At 40.8% G+C, this 24084-nt stretch overlaps 1 protein-coding gene across 6 annotated transcripts in view; it reads left to right on the forward strand.

Annotated features, from left to right (window-relative positions):
• The first annotated feature begins 1048 nt into the window (after nt 1-1048).
• Nucleotides 1049-24084, forward strand: part of CPAP (centrosome assembly and centriole elongation protein) — a 39776-nt gene continuing 16740 nt past the window's right edge. For 4 of the 6 annotated variants that reach the window (XR_011466322.1, XM_005888731.3, XM_070380567.1 and 1 more), the window contains exons 1-9: nt 1049-3494; nt 7095-7604; nt 8091-8214; nt 11713-12015; nt 13966-14077; nt 14980-15082; nt 15209-16844; nt 18760-18892; nt 21971-22136. Coding sequence is in view for 5 of the 6 variants with exons in the window: in XM_005888731.3 (XP_005888793.1) it covers nt 7161-7604; nt 8091-8214; nt 11713-12015; nt 13966-14077; nt 14980-15082; nt 15209-16844; nt 18760-18892; nt 21971-22136 (3021 nt within the window). In the remaining variant the exon portion in view is untranslated. The other 2 variants (XM_070380565.1, XM_070380566.1) reach the window with 2 other exon arrangements.

A 24084-nucleotide genomic window follows, 5' to 3' on the forward strand; every position in this document is an offset into this window, starting at 1 on the left:
GTCTGGTAGTTCCTCCCCTCTCCCCCTTCCACCTTGTAATGGATTTTAAGAACCTTTAAAATTAGTGGGCACCTGGGCTACAGGTGAACATTTATAAAACATTGATCTAAAAGTCAGTTAAGACTTGAATGTAGTAAAAGACTAATTTATTCAACCAATAACCAATGTGATACTTGGACTGAATTAGAATAAAAATAGAATAAAATATAGGCAAAGAAAGTAGGAAATATTTTAACTATTTTAAAAAGATACACACTTGAAAAAAAATAAGACTTTTGGGCAAGCTTTAAGCCAAAGGACTATAATAAATGAGGATGAGCATTTGGTTCCTTGTGTGCCATCTAGCTGTTTGACTTTGGAAGTCTTGGGCTTTGACTTCATCCATAATTAAAAAAAGACCAAAAAAAAAAAGAAAACCATGATTTCGGGAAGAAGGACTATTTTTGAAGTAGCTAGCAAAATGCTTTAGGGAAGCCCAATTTTTTCGAAGTGTCTTTAAAGTAATCTTTAAACACATATATGTATTTATTTATTTAGCTGCACCAGGTCTTGGTTCGGAGAAGGCAATGGCACCCCACTCCAGTACTCTTGCCTGGAAAATCCATGGATGGAGGAGCCTGGTGGGCTGCAGTCCATGGGGTCGCTAAGAGTCAGACACAACTGAACGACTTCACTTTCACTTTTTACTTTCATGCATTGGAGAAGGAAATGGCAACCCACTCCAGTGTTCTTGCCTGGAGAATCCCAGGGACTGTGGAGCCTGGTGGGCTGCCGTCTATGGGGTCGTAGAGTTGGACACTACTGCATCGACTTAGCAGGCAGGTCTTGGTTGCAGCATGTGGATTCTTTTAGTTGTGGCATGTGGGATCTAGTTCCCTGACCAGGGATTGATCTGGGCTCCCTGCAGTTAGGAGCATGGAGTCTTAGCCATTGGATCACCAGGGAAGTCCCTGTTTTTTAAAATTATCTTTAACTCAATGGTAGTGTAATAGGAAAGAACTTTCATAGTCTATTACAAGTTAATCACTAAAAAGATGTTGCCTACCAGCTTCAGTCAGTTCAGTCGCTCAGTTGTGTCTGACTCCGAGCAACCCCAAGGACTGAAGCATGCCAGACTTCCCTGTCCATCACCAACTCCTGGAGGTTGCTCAAACTCATGTCCATCGAGTCAGTGAAGCCATCCAACCATCTCATCCTCTGTCATACTCTTCTCCTCCTACCTTTTATCTTTCCCAGCATCAGGGTCTTTTCCAATGAGTCAGTTCTTCACATCAGTTGGCCGAAGTACTGGAGTTTCAGCTTCAGCATCAGTCCTTCCAATGAATATTTAGGACTTATTTCCTTTAGGATGGACTGGTTGACTCTCCTTGCAATCCAAGGGACTCTTGAGAGTCTTCTCCAACACCACAGTTCAAAAGCATCAATTCTTTGGTGCTCAGCTTTCTTTATGGTCCAACTCTCACATCCATACATGACTACTGGCAAAAACCATAGCTCTGACTAGATGTACCTTTGTTGGCAAAGTAATATCTCTGCTTTTTAATTTGCTGTCTACGTTGGTCATAGTTTTTCTTCCAAGGAGCAAGAAAATTTTAATTTTAATTTCATGACTGCAGTCACCATCTGCAGTCATTTTGGAGCCCAAGAAAATAAAGTCTGTCACTGTTTCCCCATCTATTTGCCATGAAGTGATGGGGCTGGATGCCATGATCTTAGTTTTTTGAACACTGAGTTTCAAACCAGCTTTTTCACTCTCTTTCACTTTCATCAAGAGGTTCTTCAGTTCCTCTTCGCTTTCTGCCATAAGGTTATTATCTGCAGATCTGTGCATCTGCATATCTGAGGTTATTGGTTTTTCTACCGGCAATCTTGATTCCAGCTTATGCTTCATCCAGCCCAGCATTTCGCATGATGTACTCTGCATACAGCCTTGATGTACTCCCTTTCCAATTTGTACTCCCTTTCCAGTCCTTTGTTCCATGTCCTGTTCTAACTGTTGCTTCTTGACTTGCATAGCGGTTTCTCAGGAGGCAGGTAAGGTGGTCAGTCTGGTATTCCCATCTCTTGAAGAATTTTCCAGTTTGCTGTGATCCACACAAAGGCTTTGGTGTAGTCAATAAAGCAGAAGTAGATGCTTTTCTGGAACTCTCTTGCTTTTTCTATGATCCAACAAGATGTTGGCAATTTGATCTCTGGTTCCTCTGCCTATCAGCTTAAATTATACATAATGACTCATCTCTAGGAACACTGCCTTCCAGGTAATTGGTATTAAGCTAAAATACCTTTGTTTAGCTAAAGTACCTTTGTTTTTGTAGAACTCGTACCAAATATATATTTTCCCCAATTTCAAGCTTCCTGACTAGAAACATCCTGACCAGGCCCAGCCCTGAATGACTGCAGGAAAGAAGAAATTAACACATCTCCTCCAGATGCTGAGGGGAACCAGGAGTAGGTGACTTTACCGCCCTGCCCTGCCTCTGGAGGCTTTTAGTGCAAAAGAAGTTGGAAGTCTAACTCTGCCAAGATGGTTCTTTACGGGCCCAAGTACACCATTTTCTCTGTTTTCTGGCTTTTGGAATAAAGTTATCATTCCTTGCCCCAACAACTGTCCATTACTGCCCTGTCCTGTCCTGCAGGGCCAGCAGTAGGCGCTAGTTTGTTTTCTTATACCGGTTATTACAAATGGCACTTCTTTTGATTTCTTTCCCTGGAGAAGGAAATGGCAACCCATTCCAGTACTCTTGCCCAGAAAATTCCATGGATGGAGCAGCCTGGTGGGCTACAGTCCATGGGGTCGCAAAGAGTTGGACACTTTAAATATTTATAAACAGGCACAAAGCCCAAGTTGTGTACACAATGCTACCTTGCATTGCTGAGTCCGCTTCTATGCAGCATTCTGCGATGGCAATTAAGAAAACAGTTTTCGAGCTTTGCACGCCAGTGTTCAAAATACTTATTTTCAACACTGTGCACACGGCCAATTACGCATTAGGCAGCAAAGATAAGCGATAAAGACAAGCAGTTAATTCATCACAAGGTTGTCTCTGCCATGAAATAGTATGGCTGACTGCCTTTACTCGGTCCCGCCTGGCAAAGACAACAAAACTCTAAGAAATCTAGGCAGAAAGGCTTCCTCCACCGATCAGAGCATCCGCAGCCTCATGTTTCCGGGGACGAGGAGACTCACTTCTCGCGAGAGCGCTAGCGAAGCTTTCAAAGGCCAAGGGAGAGGGTCGCTCGGACCCGGAAGTGCTCTGCAGCAGCCATCTCCCCGCTGTTTAGCAGCCCACTACTCCGGCCCCGAGCCCACGCCTGGGCGGAAGGTGCCAGGCCGCGAGCTCCCACTAACGGGTGTCTTCCGGGCTTCTCTGGGAGTTGTAGTTTGCGTGTGTCCGACGGCGCGCTCGCGCAAGCGCAGGGGGACCGAAGGAACTACAGTTTCCAGGAGCCTTTGGGTCTGCGGGCGGAGCGGCGGCGGCAGTGGCGGGTGGTTTGTAAGTGCAGCGTCTCCCCCGCTCCGGCTCTGGCTTGAGAGGCCTGAGGGGCCCCGGCCTCCGAGCGGGACTTCTCGTGGGGAGGGACTTAAGGAGCTGGTTAGTTTGCCGTCCTGAATCCAAGCGGGCCGGCGGTGCGCGGAGGGACCGGCTCGGCCAGTGGGGGCGCGCCACTGGGCGCGGAGGGGCCGTGCAGGGTGCCCTGTCCGCGGTTATTCAAAGCTGTGGGTTTGAAGATTTGCTGTGGGTCGGTGGGTTTCAATGACGTGTTCTTTGGGAGACCGGAAATTCACCTCCCTAAGCAACAAATTGGTTTTCAAGACCTGAGGGTGGGTTTGAATTGTTTGCGTCTACATTTTCTGCTTCGCGTTGCCGAGAATTTGACTCCTCCCCCGGTGCTTTAAAGAAAGCTTGTGTAGCAGTTTTTGGAGGTCTTAAGGCTGTCTGTCTGTTTCACACAGATTTTGATAATAGGAAAATCCGAGTTCACATGCTGATAGTCCTAGGCATTTTGCTGAGTATGCTCCCTTTACCAAGGCCTTAGTATCAATAATAAATAACAGGTTATGCTGAAAAAACAGGATTTCTGTGCATCATGCTGACAGTAAATATACTTTCAGGATCATCGTAATGAAATTGAAATGGAGCAGTGGAGGTTTCTTTTATAGGTGGAGGAAAGATGTATTACCCAAAGCGGGGTCCACCTGCTCACTGCTCAAAGCCAATAAAGAGGCAAGTTTTGTGGAAAGAAGACAGGACCTTACCCACCCCCTCTCCATTAGGTGGATGGAGGCACCTACATGGAGAAACAGCACAGTTGGCTCTGACAGTCATCTTGAAATCCGTCATGACGGTCCTCTGATTGGGGTCATCTTGTTTGTTTTAAGTACAGTTAATCTTCAGTTTCAGAGTCGGTTTGTTCACATTTTCTCAAGGCCAGGTCTCAGAATTGTAGCAGCTGTGTCATGGCTAGTGTCTGGTTGGTCATCATGGAGTTAACGTCTTCCACCTGGTGGGAGTTTCAGTCTCTCCAAGACCGCTCACCCGAATGGCTCGCAATATTATCACTAACCCATGACAAGGAACTACAGGGCCTTGATTTTGCTTAATGACTTAAGCTGTTACTGTTTTGTCCTGTTTGCTTTTCTTTACTTCTGCTTTTCCTTCCTTCTCTGATTGAACTTATTCTTTGGCTGAAGTTTTTCCACAGACAAAAGGCAGGCTGAGGACCCCTGGGCAAGGATCACAGGGTGTTTCAGATGCAGACGCCTGAGTGTTGCATCACAATGGTGATGCCCCTTATCAGTGCATCTAGACAAGTCTCAGAGGGAAAATGCACTTGTCAGTCTGGGAGGAAAATTTTCTAGCCTTTTTTTTTTTTTTTTAATAAAATTTGAGTATAGTTAATTTACAGTGTTGTGTTTCAAGTGAATAGAAAAGTGATTCAGTTATATATACGTACATATTCCTTTTCAGTTTGTTTTCCTTTCTAGGTTATTACAAGATAGTGTAGTTCCCTGTGCTATACTGTAGATCCTTGTTTACCTGTTTTATGTGTAGTCGTGTGTATCTGTTAATCCTCATTTCACTTCAGTCGCTCAGTCCTGTTGGACTCTGTGACCCCGTGGACTGCAGCACACCAGGCCTCCCTGTCCATCACCAACTCCCAGAGTATACCCAAACTCATGTCCATTGAGTCAGTGAGGCCATCTAACCATCTCATCCTCTGTCAGCCCCTTCTCCTCCTACCTTCAATCTTTCCCAGCATCAGGGTCTTTTCACATGAGTCAGTTCTTCACATCAGGTGGCCAAAGTATTGGAGTTTCAGCTTCAGCACCAGTCCTTCCAATGAATATTCAAGACTGATTTCCTTTAGGATGAACTGGTTGGATCTCCTTGCTGTTCAAGGGACTCTCAAGAATCTTCTCCAACAGCACAGTTCAGAAACGTCAATTCTTTGGCACTCAGCTTTCTTTATAGTCCAACTCTCACATCCATATGTGACTACTGGAAAAACCATAGCTTTGACTAGATGTACCTTTGTTAGCAAAGTAGTGTCTTTGCTTTTTAATATGCTGTCTAGGTTGGTCATAACTTTTCTTCCAGGGAGCAATCATCTTTTAATTTCATGGCTGCAGTCACCGTCTGCAGTGAGTTTGGAGCCCCCCAAAATAAAGTCTGCCATTGTTGCCACTGTTTCCCCATCTATTTGCCATGAAGTGATGGGACCAGATGCCATGATCTTCGTTTTCTGAATGTTGAGTTTTAAGCCAACTTTTTTACTCTCTTCTTTCACTTTCATCAAGAGGCTCTTTAGTTCTGTTAATCCTAAACTTCTAATTTATTCTCCCTCCATCTGCTTTGGTAATTATAAGTGTTTTCTGTGTCTGTCTGTTTCTGTTTTGTAAATAAGTTCATTTGTATCATTTTTAAATATTCCACACATAAATGATATCATTTAATCTCTGGATCCATCTATGTTGCTACAAATGGCATTATTCCATTCTTTTTTTATGACTGAGTAATATTCAATTGTATATATAGACCACATCTGTATCCATTTATCTGTCAACGGACATTTAAGTTGCTTCCACGTCTTGGCTGTTGTGAATGGTGCTGCTGTGAACATTGGGGTGCATGTATCTTTTCGAATTAGAGTTTTCTCTGTATGCCCAGGAGTGGGATTGCTGGATCATATGGTAACGCTGTTGTTAGTTTCTTTAAGGAACCTCCATTCTATTCTCCATAGTTGCTGTAGCAATTTACATTCCCACCAACAGTGTAGGATGGTTCACTTGGTAGATTATGAACACAAAAACAAAATGCCACTAATAATGAGAGGAATGCCAAAATAGTGATGTCAGAGACCTCTAGGGATACAGATAAGAGACTGCCTCGTGGGCGGGAAGGTAGTTATAGGAAGAGGAGGAAGGGACAACAGGAGACGGTGCCAGATAAAGCCTTGGGGTGGTGGTGACTTGTTCTGGAACTAGGAGGAACACTGCTTCCCTGGTTGGGCAAAGAAGCAGTATTGGACTACAGTCAGAAGCATTGAAAGTGGTTAAAGCGGGTAGTAGTGGATATAGATAGTGACTTGTTTTTCTTTCTTTTTTTGTTTTTCTTTTGGTAATCAAATAACTGAGACGAGCTTTAACTCCCTTAGGTTTTTTGTTGTTGTGTTGTGCTCCTTCGTGTCTGACTCTTTGTGGCTCATGGACTCTGGCTTCTCTGTCCATGGAATTTCCCAGGCAAATACTGGAGTGGGTTGCCATTTCCTCTTCCAGGGGATCTTCCAGGGATCGAACCTAAGTCTCTTGCAAAGGCAGATTCTGTACCACTGCGCTACCAGGGAATCCTGCTCCCTTAGTTTTAGGTCTTGATTGATTATCACTTGTGTAAATTGATCCATAACTGATTGAATCAGAGGGAACTTTGATTTTTGATCCCCTCAGTGTGGATTATTTTGAGGACATTTAAAAAAATATGTAACTAATTCCTTGATTGCTTTGCTAAAGTCTTTTATATAAGAAATACTCAGTAGATTTTTGTGCTAGGTTGAAGTTTGGGTAAAGTAGCTTGTTTTCTGTCTTCTTTCTGCAGGTGTTGGAAATTAATAACTGTTCCATCTTTTACATTATTTAAATACGGTACTGCCATTGGACCAAAATGTTTCTGATGCCAACCTCTTCAGAGTTAAACAGTGGGCAGGACTTCTTAACCCAGTGGATGGCGAATCCTTCTCGGGCTGGGGTCATATTAAATCGTGGATTTCCTATTTTAGAAGCAGAGGAAGAGAAGCCAGCAAATGTGAACTTTTCTACCAGCTTTCCTATTAAAGCCACAAAATTTTCAAATAGTTTCAGCTTTATAAGGGAAGAAGATTCACTTCATGAAGAACAGAAATTGGAGCCTAACAGCCCGTACAAGTTACAGTCAGATAAACCTGAACCACAGAGAGTCTTTGCTTTAACTAAAGAGGGGCCACAGCTAGTGGCACGTCAGGATGCTCCTGGACAATGGGAAGATAGCAAAAATGAGTTTATCGCAGATCTTTTGAGTGAATTAAAAGAAGTGCCTTATAAAGACCCACTTGTTAAAAAGCTTGAACAGGTAAAATGGGGTTTGACCTGATATGTATGTGTATGATTGCACAGTTATTGCAGGTTTCTGTTTACAATGAAAAGTCATCTGTTCCAGGTCTTTGTTTATCTTTTACTCATAATATCATACTTTGAGGTGAAACATTAAAACATGATTGATATGTAAGATACAAATATAGCACTTAACAGTATCTTCCTACCTCATTTTGTAAAAACTAATTTAGAAATGATTGATCAAATATTAGTTGATTTTAAACGGACTGATACCGATCCTACTTTAAGAATCAAAGGATTCATGTGGTTTTTGTTTTTTTTTTTCTCAGTTGAGAGTTTATAGAGTTTTGGTGGCAGATTAAGTTACTTAGGCATCCATCTTTGGAACTCTTTATTAGAGAAGATATGAGAAGGGAGCTGGGAGGGATTAAGATTAATGTTAAGGAGCAGAGGTCCATAAAGAAATAGTAATTTTAATTAAGTTAATTTTATGTCTAAAAAGCTGAAAGAAGAGCAACAGAAGAAGCAGGAGCAGCTGAAGAGGCGGCAGCTCGAGCAGTTGCAGAGGCTCATGGGTGAGCAGGAGGAGCTACTTGCCTTGGTGTCTGGGCAGCAGACACTCCCAGGTATTATTTACTGAGGCCTTTGGTCAGTACCATGGTAGGCAGTTATACATGTTTCCTGTCTTTAGTTGTTTGACAGGTTATTTCTACCATTTCTCTGTTATGTTGCCAACTCCAATTTCAAGCCAGATAGACAACTATGGGACGGTAGTGGTGTAATATAATACAGATGAGGGATCTGTGCCATTCTGGAACATGTGTGCCGTACTTAAAGACATTGACATTTATTTATAAAATAAAATCTTAAAAAGACCCAAAAGAATAAAAGATGCAGAGCTGAATTTGACCTAGGGCTACTGAGGTACAACCCCTGCCTGATGAATGAAAAACTGATCAGGGTCATAAAAGTGTGTATGTGTAGAAGCCATTCTGCTACGCTAACGAGCCATAGCAGAAATACTTTCTGGAGTAGTACAGGACAGCTTTTCTGTTGAATGCTAGATCAGTTAATTTGAAAGCATGATGTACTTACGGGGACAAGCAAGCAGTTGGAAGTTGATCTGGAGCAGTAGTTTTGAAAGTTTTTTGACCAGATTGCATAGTAACAAAAACATTTAAAATCATGACTCATAATTTCGGAGAAATTTCATGAATCAGTTCTTAATTCACATGCCTGGAAGGTAGCAAGGACATTTCAAAATGGTTTGTGTCCCATGGTCTGAAAAACAGTGGTCAGGGGCAGTGTGCTTGCTTCTTGGTGCTGCCTTTTAAGAGACACACTTTGCTGATTAAATGGAGCACCTGTTCTGTTGAGAGGCTGTCCTAGACGTAGAGAATACAAAGAAGAAAGATCTTGGTAGGTATGCATACAGATGTGGTTGGATGGTACCTTGGGTGTGGTGGTAGCACTGGTGACAAGGAAGGCAGCAAATGAAGAATGGCTCAGGGAATTCAGATGTTTATCTTAGACAATATAGAGAATATGGTGTGTATGTGGAAATAACTGAGTGGTTCAGGGTTCTTTTATGGAGGACAGAAAAATAATAATCACTATCACTTATAAAATAGCCTGTGATAGTTTTCTGGTAGAAATAGCATATGGTAGAGCAATAGGGAAGCAGATTTTAAAGTTCCTAGTGTGAGAACTACTTCTATGGAGTTATGTAACAGTTGTTTTTAGTTCTCAACATTTTTTGGTCAGGACCCCATAACACTCTTAAATTATTGAGGACTCCAAAGAGTTTGTATTAGTATATGGGCTATAGCTATTGATATTTACTGTGTTAGAGATTAAAACTAGGAAATTTAAAAACTAATTTATTTAAAATAACTGTGTGCTATAAATAACACTTTTTAACAAAAAAATTTTTTCTAAAAAGTAGTTGAGAAGAATGGTTCAGTGTTTTTGAAAATCTCTAACTTTTGACTTATAGAACTCAGCTGATTCTCATATCTACTTTCGCCTCCCATCTCTTCATTTATGTTGTTTTGGTTGATGTATGTGAAAAAAATCCAGCCTCACAAGGACATGTGATTGGAAAAAGGAGAAAGCTTTTTCAAATAACATGGTTATTTCTTTGATATTCCACCAAACTTAACAAGTGGTCATTTCTTAGCTGTTATTCACTGTATGGAATCAATCATATTAATGAACTTTCTATGCTCTAATTACATTAAAATACATTAAAGTATCTTGACATTTTGGATTCATCATCCGTGCTTTGGTGAAATCGTGCATTGGTTATTTGGAAAATAATAGTTCTCTGAGTGAGGTAGGTTCTAAAAATATTGATGTATTTCATTATGAAGTATAAAAATTTATATGTATTAATGCTACCACAGATATCATCATAAAAGTCTTGAAATATAAAGCTTTCAAGCTCAGGGTGATGGACATATTTTCCAACATTCTGATTTTTACTTGAAAGTTCATACTTTATCATTGGCAACAAATACTGTCAGTTTCCTTGAAATGTATGGCTCAGTTGTCTCATTTTTGAGAAAGTGTTCTGCGAAGTACTGTGGTTTAAATCATCATAGTTCGTCATTCTTTCAAGTAGAAATAATCCCTGAAAGATCAGTTAGTTGAGCTTATGGCTGAAAAAATTTCACAGCCCATGGCTTAGTTTACAGCGGAAGTGATTTATGCACACTTCTCATTTTGTCCTATAAAATGTTCAGAAGACATGAACTCAAGAGTTAAAATTTAACTAAAAAATTAATAATTTTCCTGCTTGCTTTGTCTGGAACATTCTTCAGTAAAGCTATTGTTAGTTTTCGAGCTGAGAGTGTGGTGGTGAGCACAGTGGATACTGCTGTTCTGCTTTTGAGTGAGGTCCCCAGGAAGCTCCCTCAGTGCATGTGATCAGGGTACACGTCAGCACAGTGAAAAGGCAGATACTGTCTCAGTAGTTCTGAAGATAGCTTGGACGTTGGTGGATGCCCTGACAGAGTCTTGGACACTGGGAGTGTACAGACCACACTTTGAGGACTGCTACTTTGGGATTTTGCTCTTCTGTCAGAGATGTCTTTAGGCTGAAGTGGGATGACCATTAGTCAAAAATATTTAGATGGAAGAATATTGTTATTAAAGAAGGCAGGTTGAATCTGATACTCAGTGAGGACCTACCTGACTTCCAGTTTTATTTGTGGGCTAGGGGTGAAGCAGAGGGTATAAGACATAGGTGGCATGCCTTTTATGAAGTACTTCCCACTATGTCTTATTTTTTTGGCCATGCCACATGGCTGGTGGGTCTTAAGTTCCTGGACCAGAGATTGAACCTGCATCTCCTGCAGTGGAAACACAGAGTCATAACCACTGAACTGTCAGGGAAGTCCCCCCCTCCGTGTGTCTAATTCTAAGTTTAATTGAAACAATCTGGGAAAACAGGAGTAGTAAATTTCAAGGGGCTGGTACAGCAGGCAGGATAGCTAGTATTGCCATTTATTCTCTAAGAATTCTATCTTCGAGATACATGGAAAGGGAATCTTTTGTCTGTTTACTGGGTGATTTCAAAAGCAGAGACTTAAACAGAACAGGTAAAAAGCATTACAGGAAATTTAGGGACTACAGAAAAGTACAAAACAAAATCACCCATCATTCCACCACCTGAGGTCACCAGCATCTTAATGGGAACATAAAGGAAAAATGTTTTCATGTGTTGTAACGCAGAGCAGTTATTGATTGTGAAGGAACAGTTCAGATTATTTGTAACTGTCTGCACCGGTGCTCTGCATTTAACTGTTTGTCACAGGGCTTAGAGTTGACAGCTCCAGGCAGTGCTCACGGATGGAGGGTGAACGATGCCTTCCACAGTTAGGCCAGCTGCAGCTCTGGACTGTGAACACTGCACGTGTGTCGTGGTGTAAGTGCACTTTCAATCAAAAGTATGCAAAAGTCACTTTGGACTCTTAAAATTTCATGACTTTGTTAAACATAGTTTCCTAATAATGAGGGAAAAAAGTACTTTTCTCACTTCGGAGAAATCATAGGTGCCATTAACAGGTAGAACAGAAAATGTTATAGAAAGTCATCAGTTTTGTTTATTTTCTTAATGTAAGGTTTAACTCCACTGCCTGATGACCAGAGCCAGAAAAAGTATAGACCTCCGGGAAATTCAACCACTGTAGAGAAAACCACGCCCTTCTTGCCATCATATATCTACCAGAATCAAAGCCAAGAAAAAAAACACCCTTCTAACATTTTATCGAGTGAACAAAACGACTTCTGTAGAACTACTCATCAGGATTTTGTTTTAACTTCAAGAAGTGGTGCTTCTCCCAGCGTGTTTTATGAGGCACAGTGTCAGGAAGCACTTGTGAAAAAAAATGATTTGAAGGAAGAAAATGATAACTATTCTAAAGGTGAGTTACTTATCTTTCTCTCTTCTATAGTTAATGGACAGTGTCACCTAGTTGTTCTAAGACCAGGCAAGTCCTGCATATTTTTCTCCTATTCGTGTCTTTTTTTGTCCTCCTAAATATTTGTGTATTTATTTGGCTGTATTGGGTCTTAGTTGCCACATGCAAACACTTAATTGTAGCATGTGGGATCTAATTCCATGATCAGATTTGAACCCGGACCTCCTGCATTGTGAGTGCAGAGTCTTAGCCACCAGACCACCAGAGAAGTCCATGCTACGTCTTTAAATCAGAGATCCTAACTTCTGTACAGCCACTGAGCCTGGTTTGGACACAGAATTTGTGACTTTCCAGGAACAAGTTGCAGATGACTCTTGTTGACTTCAGACCTTGTCGTGGTAGCAGCCAGTCTTCAGAAAGGGAGGAAGCGATTTCTGTGTGGATCATTTTTCTCAAGAGCTTAGGAAAAGTTTGAAATCGATTTAAAAAGTGTGTGTTGGTGGTGGGGGATAGGATAGAAGATGTGACAGGTGAACAATAGATTAGTGATGGGACTTACTACTTGTAAGAGAAATCCCTCCAACCCCAACACCCTTACTGTATCTCTGTGTTCCCAGCACCCGGTACGCTCCTGCCAGAGCACTGGTTCTTAGTGTCTGCTCGTTCCAACCTCACTGAGTGCTCAAGGCATTTCTAGTGTAAAGTCCTGTTTCTGTGCTCACTCCCTGGCCTTTTTTTTCTTTCCATATTTTGTAATCATAGAGTGAGTATTGTGTAATAAATTATGTTCTTTTCCCACTCCATGTGGAAAGTGCTCATGGCACTTTCTGTAGCCTTCATAACCATAATTTTAATGTTATCATTATACAGATCATCAAATAATGTCTTTATTTCATGTTCTTTATAGTAGGACTGAATCATTTCCAGTATTTTTAATTTTAATTTGCTTTTCAACTTTAATGGTGTTTTTATGTATATGTTCTTTAGAGTCAGATATAGAAAAACACAAATGATATGACAAAAAGTCTTTACTCAGTACTTAGTATTGGGCACCTTTTGTGGATAATATCTTATTCCTAGTTTAGAGTAATTTCTTGGTATAAAAAGGTCAAATGTCTTTTCCTTATTTTTTATACAGTACATTCCCTTAACCTTTTCATCTTTATTTGGTGGCACTGTGCAGCATGTGAAATTGCCCTAACCAGGGATCAAACCCTTGCCCCTTGCAGTGGAAGCATGGAGTCTTAACCACTGGACTACCAGGGAAGTCCCACTGACCGTTTATTTTTGGCAAATTTCAAACATCCAGAAAAGTTGAAAGACTGCTGCAGTGATGACCGTGTACCCACTACCTAGATGCAGCAATTGATATTTTTCCATATTTACTTTGTCTATATTTGTATGTTATATATATCTGTATCTATACTTAAATTTATCTATTTATATCTGCACATATTGATAGTTTGCTCAGTCATTTCATCTCAAATTATATGGAGACGTTATTTTATATAATTTCAAATATCTGGAAAAAATTAGGACATTCTTCTATATAACCACAATACTATTAATATTTTTGTATCCAGGGACCTTAACTATGGAAATGCAATTTAGAATGCTCCCTGCGATCCCAAAATTGCCTCTTTAAGGTGTTTTTTAAAAGTAGGATCCAGTCAAGTTATTGTATTACATTCAGTTGCTACAATTCTTTGAGTCTTTTATAACTTAGAAAATTTCTCCCCCTTAACATTAACTTTTTGAAGGATGTTGTGTTTTAATTAGGGTTTTTTAGTTTTCTTTATCATATTAAAGAAGTCCTTGAGTGTTTTAAAATCTTTGGTGTACATTGTTTACCTAAATTTTTTTTTTAAGCATAGTAACTTGTAAAATTCTCACATTTTAAGACTTTAATCTGCTCTTTTTATTGAACTAAATTGCTCCTAATTTTTATTCTAGGAGAAGGTATTTTACCATGTTTGGAGAAAATGACGGAACAGATTCAGGAAGGGAACGATACGAACTTAAAAAAAATTGGTGATTCCTCAGAAGTGGTTAATATTGAAGAAAGGTATCATTCGCGTTGAAAGGAATTTAATATGAGTCATTATTATTGGTATTTTGTTTGAAAGATCCATAGTTTTCTTGTTTTTGCTTGGACGTGCTTTTAAGTATAGGATTGAAGATCCAGCTTATTCCATATTGTTAGCAACAGTAAGAGGTTGGGAAGATAATCAGTTAAAGTAGCCTTGACGTTGTATTGGGAGAATCTAGCAGTTTTTTCCAGAGAAGGCAGTGGCACCCCACTCCAGTATTCTTGCCTGGAAAATCCCATGGATGGAGGAGCCTGGTGGGCTGCAGTCCATGGGGTCACTAAGAGTCGGACATGACTGAAGCAACTTAGCAGTAGCAGCAGCAGCAGCAGTTTTTTCATCTAAAAAACTAATATTCTCTCAAATAGGTAAATCCTGTTTTGGAGAAGAGAAAGATCATATATTGGAGTTTCACATATGGTATCACTTATAAATAATAATTGAGTGTGGTTATAGAATATTAAATTTATTTTTATATCAAAGATAAAATCAATAGTGAGGTGGTTTATTATTTTCTTAAATAGTTTAGTATATGTTATGGGATGCTAAATGACTTGTTAATATTATTAAGGATCTTAAAGAATATTTATTTAATGAACTATTCTTGGAAACATATCTTAGTTATATAATGAATATGTTACTTTAAAAGTTAGTCTGAGGTCAGTAGGTGGACTTCAGAGGGGCTTTTTCAAATCACATATAGAGACATGTATTTCTGTATTTGGGAGATGGAGTGGAATTGTAGCTTTTAATAGATTCTCAAATGGAATTTGTGATGTTGGAAAAGGTTAGTTCTCAGAGGTGTCTATCAGCCACACTAAGTGTAAAGTATTCACCACATCATGGTTTTCATGTTACATAACTTTATTTTTATGATTAGGCCTATTAAAGCTGCTATTAGAGAAAGGAAACAAACTTTTGAAGATTACTTAGAGGAACAGATTCGGTTGGAAGAACTAGAACGGCAACAAAAACAGCTAAAGGTTAGCATTTCTACTATTTTGATCAAGTTATCTAAGGCTTTAGAGATTTGTTTATAATTTGCTTAAAAAATAGCTTTGAGATTACTTGGATATACCAGAATTAATTCAAATATTCTTTTATTTTAGGAAGCAGAAGGATCTTTGCTTATCAAAGCAAAACCAAAACAACCATTCTTAAAACGAGGAGAAGGTTTAGCCAGATTTACTAATGCTAAATCTAAGTTTCAGAAGGGAAGAGAAAGTAACCTAGTCACCACTCAGAGCATTTCAGAGGACCAGCCTGTGTTTAAATCAGAGAAACAACAATTCCAGCGGAAAACTGCTCTTATAAATAAAGAAATCTGTACAGAGAACCTTCCTGTTAAAAAGCACAGTAAAGTCAGAGCCAAGTGTCGTTCTCTCACACTCAGTCAGAAGCCAAAAGTGCTTAAGAGTAATAGTAGGAAAAGTCTCTCTCCATCAGGATTGAAAATGCCAGCAGGGAAGAAATGTGATGGGCAATTTAGAGAGCAGATCAGTTTAGGAAAAAAAGTGGAATCTAATAATAAAGAAAATGTACCTGAGTGTACAAAACCTTGTGATGTTGGTGGCACAATCTGGAATAAGGCACGCAGTAAAGACAGACTTCCCACTTCCACAGGACTCATCAGCTGTATGGCTTCTCAGAACCCAGCAAGTGAAAGTTTGAAAGGGTCAGAATCTTCTCTTGATGATTCTCTTCAGAAAAAGTTAGAGAATTGGGAACGAGAAAAGGAAAAGGAAAATTTGGAATTAGATGAATTTTTGTTTTTAGAACAAGCTGCTGATGAAATATCATTCTCCAGTAACTCCTCATTTGTACTGAAGATCTTAGAGAGGGACCAGCAGAACTGCAGAGGTCGCCGGCTGTCTTCTACCCCTGTCAAAAGTGTGCGGGAAGAGAAGACAGCAACACTGGGTTCTGTTAGTCAGCATAACCAAAACGAGGATCCGGGCCGTGCCCAGTGTGGAAGCAAGGCTGAGTGCGAGGTTGCTGCCAGACGACGTGATTCAGTGTTCTCACCTGGAGCATTGTGGGCGCCGTCCTGTGAAGTCAGGAGGAGAGTGTACCAAACGAACCCTCCTGAGAGGCAAGCCAGGTGGAGTGCAGGCGATGGTGAAGGTGTTACAGACAGTGATCACAGCACCGATTTGGAGGAACAGCTTGACGTCACTATAAAGCCATCATCTGCGGGTAAGGAAAGGAGTTCCAGCAGCAGAGAAGATAGTCCGAAAGTCTGTGATGATAAGGGACCTTTTCGGGACACCACGACTCAAGAGGAAGAGAAAAGGAGAGATGTTGATTTAGATTTGTCTGATAAGGATTATAGCAGTGATGATTCTCTCATAATAGAAAGCTTGAAAAATAAACTTTCTGATTCCTCCAGAAGACACTCATCTATAAGTGTGAATAAAATTGACTTTGATGATGAAAGAACTTGGACTGACCTTGAAGATAATTCATTTAAACATGATGGTGTTCTTGGGAATGAAGCCATTTATGGGACTCCCCAGACAACCTGCCCTAACAAGAGTGAAATGTGTGTACTGGACAAAACGATAAAAAGGAAGGTCGTGCCAGTCAAGAAGGGAGAAGACTTGGGCAAATCCAGTAGGGGCCCAAGCCCTCCTCCTACCTCAGGTCTGATGATGGAATTCTTTCCTTCTCTGAAATCAAAGTCAAAGTCACACTCACGCTTGGGAAATGATCCCAAGTTAGACACAAGTCAAGACCACCCACCTGGTATGTTAGAGTATTGTAATGAAATGTTGTTAAGTTTAAATTTATTTTATCAGTATGTTGTCAGAATGTTTCTTAAAATCTTAATCTTTCTAGATGCTTAGTAGATACCTAGTAGGTGTTTGTTAAGGTTTGATTTCTTTTGTGAGCTTAAATAATGTAATAGTCACACACACACGTGCACACGCACACACTAGTATAAGAGATTTGGAAGAATTGTGATTGCAGATTTTTTCAAATTTTAACCTGTGTCTTCTTGCCAAGGCTTTAAAATTAATTACTGTAAGGTGAGATAACGTTTAAGTTTCTTTAATAACCAGGGGCTATTGGGCTTCCCTCATAGCTCAGTCGGTAAAGAATCTGCTTGCAATGCAGGAGACCGGGGTTTGATTCCTGGGTCAGGAAGATCCCCTGGAGAATGAAGTGGCAATCCACTCCAGTATTCTTGCCTGGAAAATCCCATGGACAGAGAAACCTGGCAGGCTGCAGTCCATGGGGTTGTTAAGAGTCGGACATGACTTAGTAACTAAACCACCACCAACAACCAAGGAATACCCAACTTGTGGTTGGTGCTACTGTTACCTCCACTTGTGCACACCATTTTAAATCCGTTTTTTTTAATGGTCTCATGCATTAATTTGCTAAATATGATGAAGAAGAAATAGAGTAAAATCCGAGTTTCCTCTCTTCCCCAGCCCCAGACCTGGGCTCCCAGAGACACCAGCTTTCCCATTTCATTTGTGTATTCTATGAAGATTCCATGCATATGAAAGTGTATGTGTGAATGTTTATATAATTTGCCTTTCCACACAAATGTAAACACACTTTGTATATACTGCTCTGCTCCTTGCTTGTAATACATTTTGAAGCTTGTACTAATACACATCTGTCTCATTCCATTTCATGGCTGTAAAGTATTTAGTTGATGGGATAGACTTTCTAAACTTATATTGAAAACAGTTTTCCATTCTTTTATGTAAATTATAAACTCGAATGTCTAGCAAAGCATGGGTGCTTTAAAATATAAGCTATTTTTTAAAAATAGTATTTTTTGCAGGAAGTTTGGAAGTTTAAAGTATAGAAGCAAAAGTGTTTAAACTATCCTAAGGTAACTGATGTATTTCTTTACATTTGTTTTTCCTATGTATTTTTAATATGGTAGAGACATATAATTGGCTTATCCTTTTTGACCAGATGTATGCAGTGCTTTGGCCATATCATTAAAACTGTTTGTGTACTTTAAAAATGGTTGCAGAGATATTAATGTAGCATAATTTTATTTAGTAGTTTCACGTTGAACATTTCAGTTGTTTTTCACTATTAGAAATAACACTGCAATGCACATTTTTGTGTAGAATGACTTGTATGATTTTATAAGTTCATTCTTTAACTAGATTTTTAGAAGTGGGTCAGAGGGGAGATACATATATTTTAGTCTTGTCATATAAATCAAGGTTATTTTCCAAATGGGTGGTTGAAGGACAAAAGTATAGGCTATTCTGTTAAGTAGCATATTTGATGTGGAAAAGGTCTTAATTTGTATTTCTTTTATTGGTGGGGGATAAACTTTGATTTTGGTGTTGATAAGTGCTTTAGATCTCTTGTGAATGCTTATTCATGTTCTTAAGCTGTTATGTATATTTGTTCAAAAATTTATTTGAATGACTTTTAAAATATGTAATGTTAATTTGTCATCAGATTGTTTTTTGAGGTAGAATGATTTGATTCTTCAAGTTTAGATTGCCCCATCTGTAAAGTTAGGCCATTGTAAATTTTTCTGTCTTTTAGAAGTATTGTTCCTAATGCTTTTCAATAATACAGGTATTGAGAATATTTTTGGCTCTTAGTGTAATAGCTAGCTAGTGTTCTGCTGCTGAAAGCATTTTGTGAAGTTCAGTATTTGTGGCTTATCTTCTAGGTGGCAATGCTCGATCTCAAGTTTTGAGAGAGAAAATTATTGAATTGGAAACAGAAATAGAAAAATTTAAAGCTGAGAACGCATCTTTAGCTAAACTTCGCACTGAACGAGAAAGTGCCTTGGAAAAACTCAGGTAAGTGGGGGGAAATGTACAGTGATCCAGTTATATCTTTAAGATTGTATCTCAACTATTTGAAACAATTCCTGTTAATTTAGCAAGAGAAAGAAGTGAAATACATACCACAAAAGAATTTAATAAATTTAGATAAAATGACCTATTGTGGTCAAAGGTGTGTTAAAAGGGGAATTCTCTTAGTGATGAGGTCATAAACTGAAGTTTTGTCTGACAAGCAGTTTGGAGCTGTGAATTCAAGCACCACCTTGGCCAGTGTATTATGTTCTAGGGCTGCTGTGACATAATGCACACAAACTGGGTGGCTTAAAACAACACAATTTTATTTTCTCACATTTCTGGAGACTGAAAGCCTGAAGTCGGGCATCAGCAGAGCTGTGCTCTCTCGTCTCTTCTCTTGGTTTCTAGTGATCCTTGGCCTTCCTTGGGTTGCAGCTGAACATGGGGTTGTTTCTGCCTCTGGGTTATTGAGAATAGTGCTGAGGAGCCACCACGCTGTTCCACAGGGGCCACGCCAGTCATGTCGTGCATATTTTACCAGTTTGTGTCATGTTCACCATGCTGGTCCACAGCGGCTGCGCCGGTTACGTTGTGTTCATCTGCACGAGCCAGCTCTGCATCCTGGGGATCAGTCATGGTGTGTTAATGCCTTTACTGTGCTGTTGAATTTGGTTTGCTAGTTTTTTTTTTTTTGAAGAGTTTTACACCCTTATTCATCAGGGACATTAGCCTATAGTTTTCTTTTCTTGTGTTTTTGCCTTTGGTATGAGAGTGAAAACTAGCTTCACAGAATGAGTTTGGAAGTGTCCCTTCTTTTTAAAGATTGGTATTAATCCTTCTTTGAGTGTTTGGTGGGACTCACCTGTGAAGCCACCTGTCCTGGGCTTTCCTTTTGTGGGAAGTTTTTGATGACTGATTCAGTCCTCTTATTTGTTATTGGTCTGTTCAGGCTTTCTCTTTCTTCTGGGTCCAGTTTTGGTAGGTTGTATGTTTCTAGGAATTTGTCAATTTCTTCTGAGTTATCCAGTGTTTTGGAATATAATTGTTCATGTGTGGTCCTTTTTATTTCTGAGGTATCTGTTAAGGCCTGTATTTCTCTTTTTTTCTTAGTCTGACTAGGGGTTTGTCTCCCCTAATGCGTGTGTCATTCTTTTAGTCACATCACTTAAGTCCTGTAGGCTTTCTTCACTCCTTTTCATTCTTTTCCCTTTTTTCCCCTCTGACTGGGTATCTTCAAGTCACCAGCCTATGTGGTCGCAGATTTTTTTTCTTTTGCTTGAGTCTGCTTTTGAAGTTCTCTGTTGCATTTGTCGCTTCATTTCTTTTATTCTTCAGCTCTATAATTTCTTTCTTTTTTAATAATTTCTGTTTGTTCTTGTTTTGTTTTACATGTTGTTTCCCTGATTTCATTGTTTATCTGTGCTCCCTTGTAGCTTACTGAGCTTCATAAAACAATTACTTTGTGTTCTTTGTCAGGTGGTTTGTAGATCTCCATTTCTTTGGGCTGGTTACTGAAGCTTTATTAACAGTTTCCTTCGGTGGTCTCATGTTTACCTGATTCTTACTGATCTGTGTAAACTTGTGTGGATGTCCTTGTATTTGAAGGAACAAACACCTGCTTCCTGTCTCTAGAGGCTGTTTCTGGCAGGTAAAGACCTTGTCCTTCTGGACTCCTGGACTGATGGGTGCCTCCAGGATCACGGTGGGATTGTAGCTGGCTCACTGTGCTGGATCCACAGTGAAGGGGTTCACCATTTGATAGGCTTGTCGCCAGGGTTGCAGTCAGCTGTGGTTCCTGCCAGATCCCCAGTGGACAGAACTGCTTCATGGACCACAGTCAGGCAAGACTGAAGCCACGTCATGGGCTGCCTTCTGGACCACTGCTGGGTCTGTAACGGGAGGTGTGTTTCCAGAGGTCAGCACAGGTGTGGCTCCTGCCAGGTTCCTGAGCATCTTCCCACTGGGCCCCCGGTCCGACAGGACTGCCTCTGTACCCAGAGCAGGGCTGGAGCTGGGTCACCGGTTTGTGTCAGGATCTGTAGGCAGGACCATGGTCTGTGGGTCTACTTCCATGGGCATGGGTGGGCATGGCTCTTCCTGCCTCCTTTGGCAGTGGAGCTGTGTGTAGTGCAGTCAGTCAGGTTGCCATTTGGTAGGTCTGCATGGACCTGCATTCTCAAAGTGCTGTCCTTGATCTCAGGCTTCACCAGGGTTTCCCAGTTACCTCCCAGGGTCCTTGAGTTCCCACTTTTGTCTGTAGGTGGTGATCAGATTGTTGTTTGTGTGGGAGCATGTGAGTCGGGACCCCTTATTCCACAGTCCTGCTGTTGTCGCGCCATGTGCTCTCAGCACAGCATCCAAAGACCCTGGGTTATGACAGCCCCAGACCAGTGTGCTGCTGTGCTCAACACCAGAGTCCTCACCGTGGTCCCAGAGACCATGACCTTTAGTGGTCCTCCCAGCCCCACCATGTTTTTGACATTCTCTCCTACTGTTCTGTCTCTTTAGCCACACTGGCCTCCTGGCTGGTCTTTGAACACGAGTCATGTTCGTACCCTGGGGCTTTTGCACACAGAGTTTCCTCTTCCTGGAATACTCTGTCCAGATATCTTCATGACCGATCTCTTCCGGTCCCTCAGATTTCACTTCACATACTATCTCAGCAAGGTGATTCCATCCGTAATTTCAGTCCTCTGACCTCCATATTTTCTAACCTCATTCCTTGCTTTATTCTTAACATTTCTAGCGTTCCATATATTTTACTTTTTTATCTTTATTGTCCTCTGTTGCTCCCACTAGAATGTAAGAAGCTTTGTAGGACTAAGGATTTTATTTTTCTCACTGTGGTTTCTCCAATTCCTAGCATAGTGCCTGAGTCATAGGTGGTTCCCAGAAAATGCTTGCTGAGAGGGGCTTTACTGAGTTGATTGTTGTTTCACTACTGTTGATTGAAGGTGGAGTCACCGAAACCAGCAGCTTCTCCATTCCAGGCTGTCACTGGGGCTTCATTTTGTGCCACATGTGGATCACTATATCGAGGTGGTCTCCTTAGATGATAATGTGGTTTGGTCATTTTAGGAAAGAAATTGCTGACTTTGAACAACAGAAAGCAAAAGAATTGGCTCGAATAGAGGAGTTTAAAAAGGAAGAAATGAGGAAGTTACAAAAGGAACGCAAAGTTTTTGAAAAGTATTCTACAGTTGCAAGAACTTTCCCAGATAAAAAGGAACGTGAAGAAATTCAAGTATGTCAGTTATTTATATCATATTCATAAGTTATTAAAGGTGGCAGTCTTGTAAGAATTTTAGAATTATTTGTGTCAAAGAGAAATTGGGTATCAATGTATTAATCATCCATTGGCTCAGCAGATAATCGAAGATACCAGGAATACCTTCTGTAGTCACGGCTTTTCATTTTAATTTTTATTAAATTTTTTACTCTTTGGCTATGCCATGGGGATCTTAGTTCCCCAACCAGGGATTGAACCCTCACCCCCTCCATCTTAACCACTGGACCTCGAGAGAAGTCCTGTACTCTTGTCTTGTGAAGAGTAAAATATGTCAGTTCTTTTCTTACTAAAGACTTTCCCAGAAAAGACTACGATAATGACATGGATAAATTCAAAACGTTGATTTTGAATTCCTTTTAACTTTACTGAGGAATAATTGAAATATATAGCTATGTGTTTAAAAGTATACTGTGTGATGATTTGATGCACATATACATTGTGAGATGATTACCAAGGTCAAGTTATCTCTGAGTGAGTGGGTGTGGAGAATGCCGAAGATCTGCTCTGAGCAGCTGTCTGGTGCACAGTGCAACTTTGTTAACCAGTCACTGAGCTGTACCGAAGCCCCTCAGAACTTACACTCTTCTTGCAGCTCAAAGTTCATGTCCTTTGACCTCCCTTGCTCCATTTCCCCTCCCTCCAGCTCCCGGAAAGAGCATTCTGCTCTTGGAAGTCAGCTTTTCCCCACTAAAATTCTATGTGTAAGTGATACCATATAGTATTTGTCTGCTGCTGCTAAGTCGCGTTAGTCGTGTCCAACTCTGTGCGACCCCATAGACAGCAGCCCACCAGGCTCTGCCATCCCTGGGACTCTCCAGGCAAGAACACTGGAGTGGGTTGCCATTTCCTTCTCCAATGCATGGAAGTGAAAAGTGAAAGTGAAGTCACTCATTTGTGTCTGACTCCTAGCAACCCCATGGACTGCAGCCCACCAGGCTCCTCTGTCCATGGGATTTTCCAGGCAAGAGGACTGGAGTGGGTCGCCAGTGCCTTCTCCGATAGTATTTGTCTATTTTTGGTTTATTTGGCTTTGAATTCTTAAATTATTTAGGTTTATGAGTTACCATTTTAGAATAGTTTATTTTTGCTCATGATAACTGGTTACCAGTTAGAAATTGCTCACTTCTTGGTTGCACCCCACTGTTTTATAAATAGGAAGTTCAGGGAGGTAATGACCTTGCTTCATGTGTTTTCATGGCACAGAACTGGCATACGAGCCTTGACCTCACCTGGGCCCTGGAGTCTGTCTCTCTGACGTCGAACCCTGGGAAGGGCCTTGACCTCACCTGGGTCCAGCCTCCGTCTCTCTCTGAAGTCACACCCGGGAGGGGCCCCTGAGCCCTGTTCCTTCCCCTGTTGCCTTTGCTGCTCTGTTGACTGCTGTGAGGCTGTGATAGGGGTGGGTGTTCAGGCCCACACGTGTTCACGAAGTGGTGGGCCGCCTCAGTCGGAGTGAGCTTGTGGGTGGTGGCGATGCTTTCTTGATTTGACTTCCCTCCGTTCTCAGTCACTCCCCGTAATTTGTACCCACATGGGTGCAGGTGGCTGATTTCTGTTTGTACAATTGCAAGTAGCTTCCTCAGACATTTCCAGGAGTTTCTTCACTTAGTCATTCAGTGCATCTGAAACAAGTCATTTTCTCAGAACCAGTTCTCAGGAATTTCAGATACACCCAGTTTCAGTCTCAGGAATTTCAGATAGACCCAGTTTCAGGGCTGGGAGTTCTGACTTCATTTATTCCCTTTGTCACTGCTCTTCCTTCAGTTAGTCATGGATTCCTCTTCACCAGATAACCCCACTTGTCTCTTTCTATTTCAGTTAATATCTTAGTTTAGATCTCAATTACCTCATGGCTTCTTTGTGATGTCTGACATCCCCTGCCCCCCGCCCCCCTCCCCTGCCC

Source organism: Bos mutus, chromosome 12, assembly GCF_027580195.1.
Source record: "Bos mutus isolate GX-2022 chromosome 12, NWIPB_WYAK_1.1, whole genome shotgun sequence".
NCBI lineage: Eukaryota > Metazoa > Chordata > Mammalia > Artiodactyla > Bovidae > Bos > Bos mutus.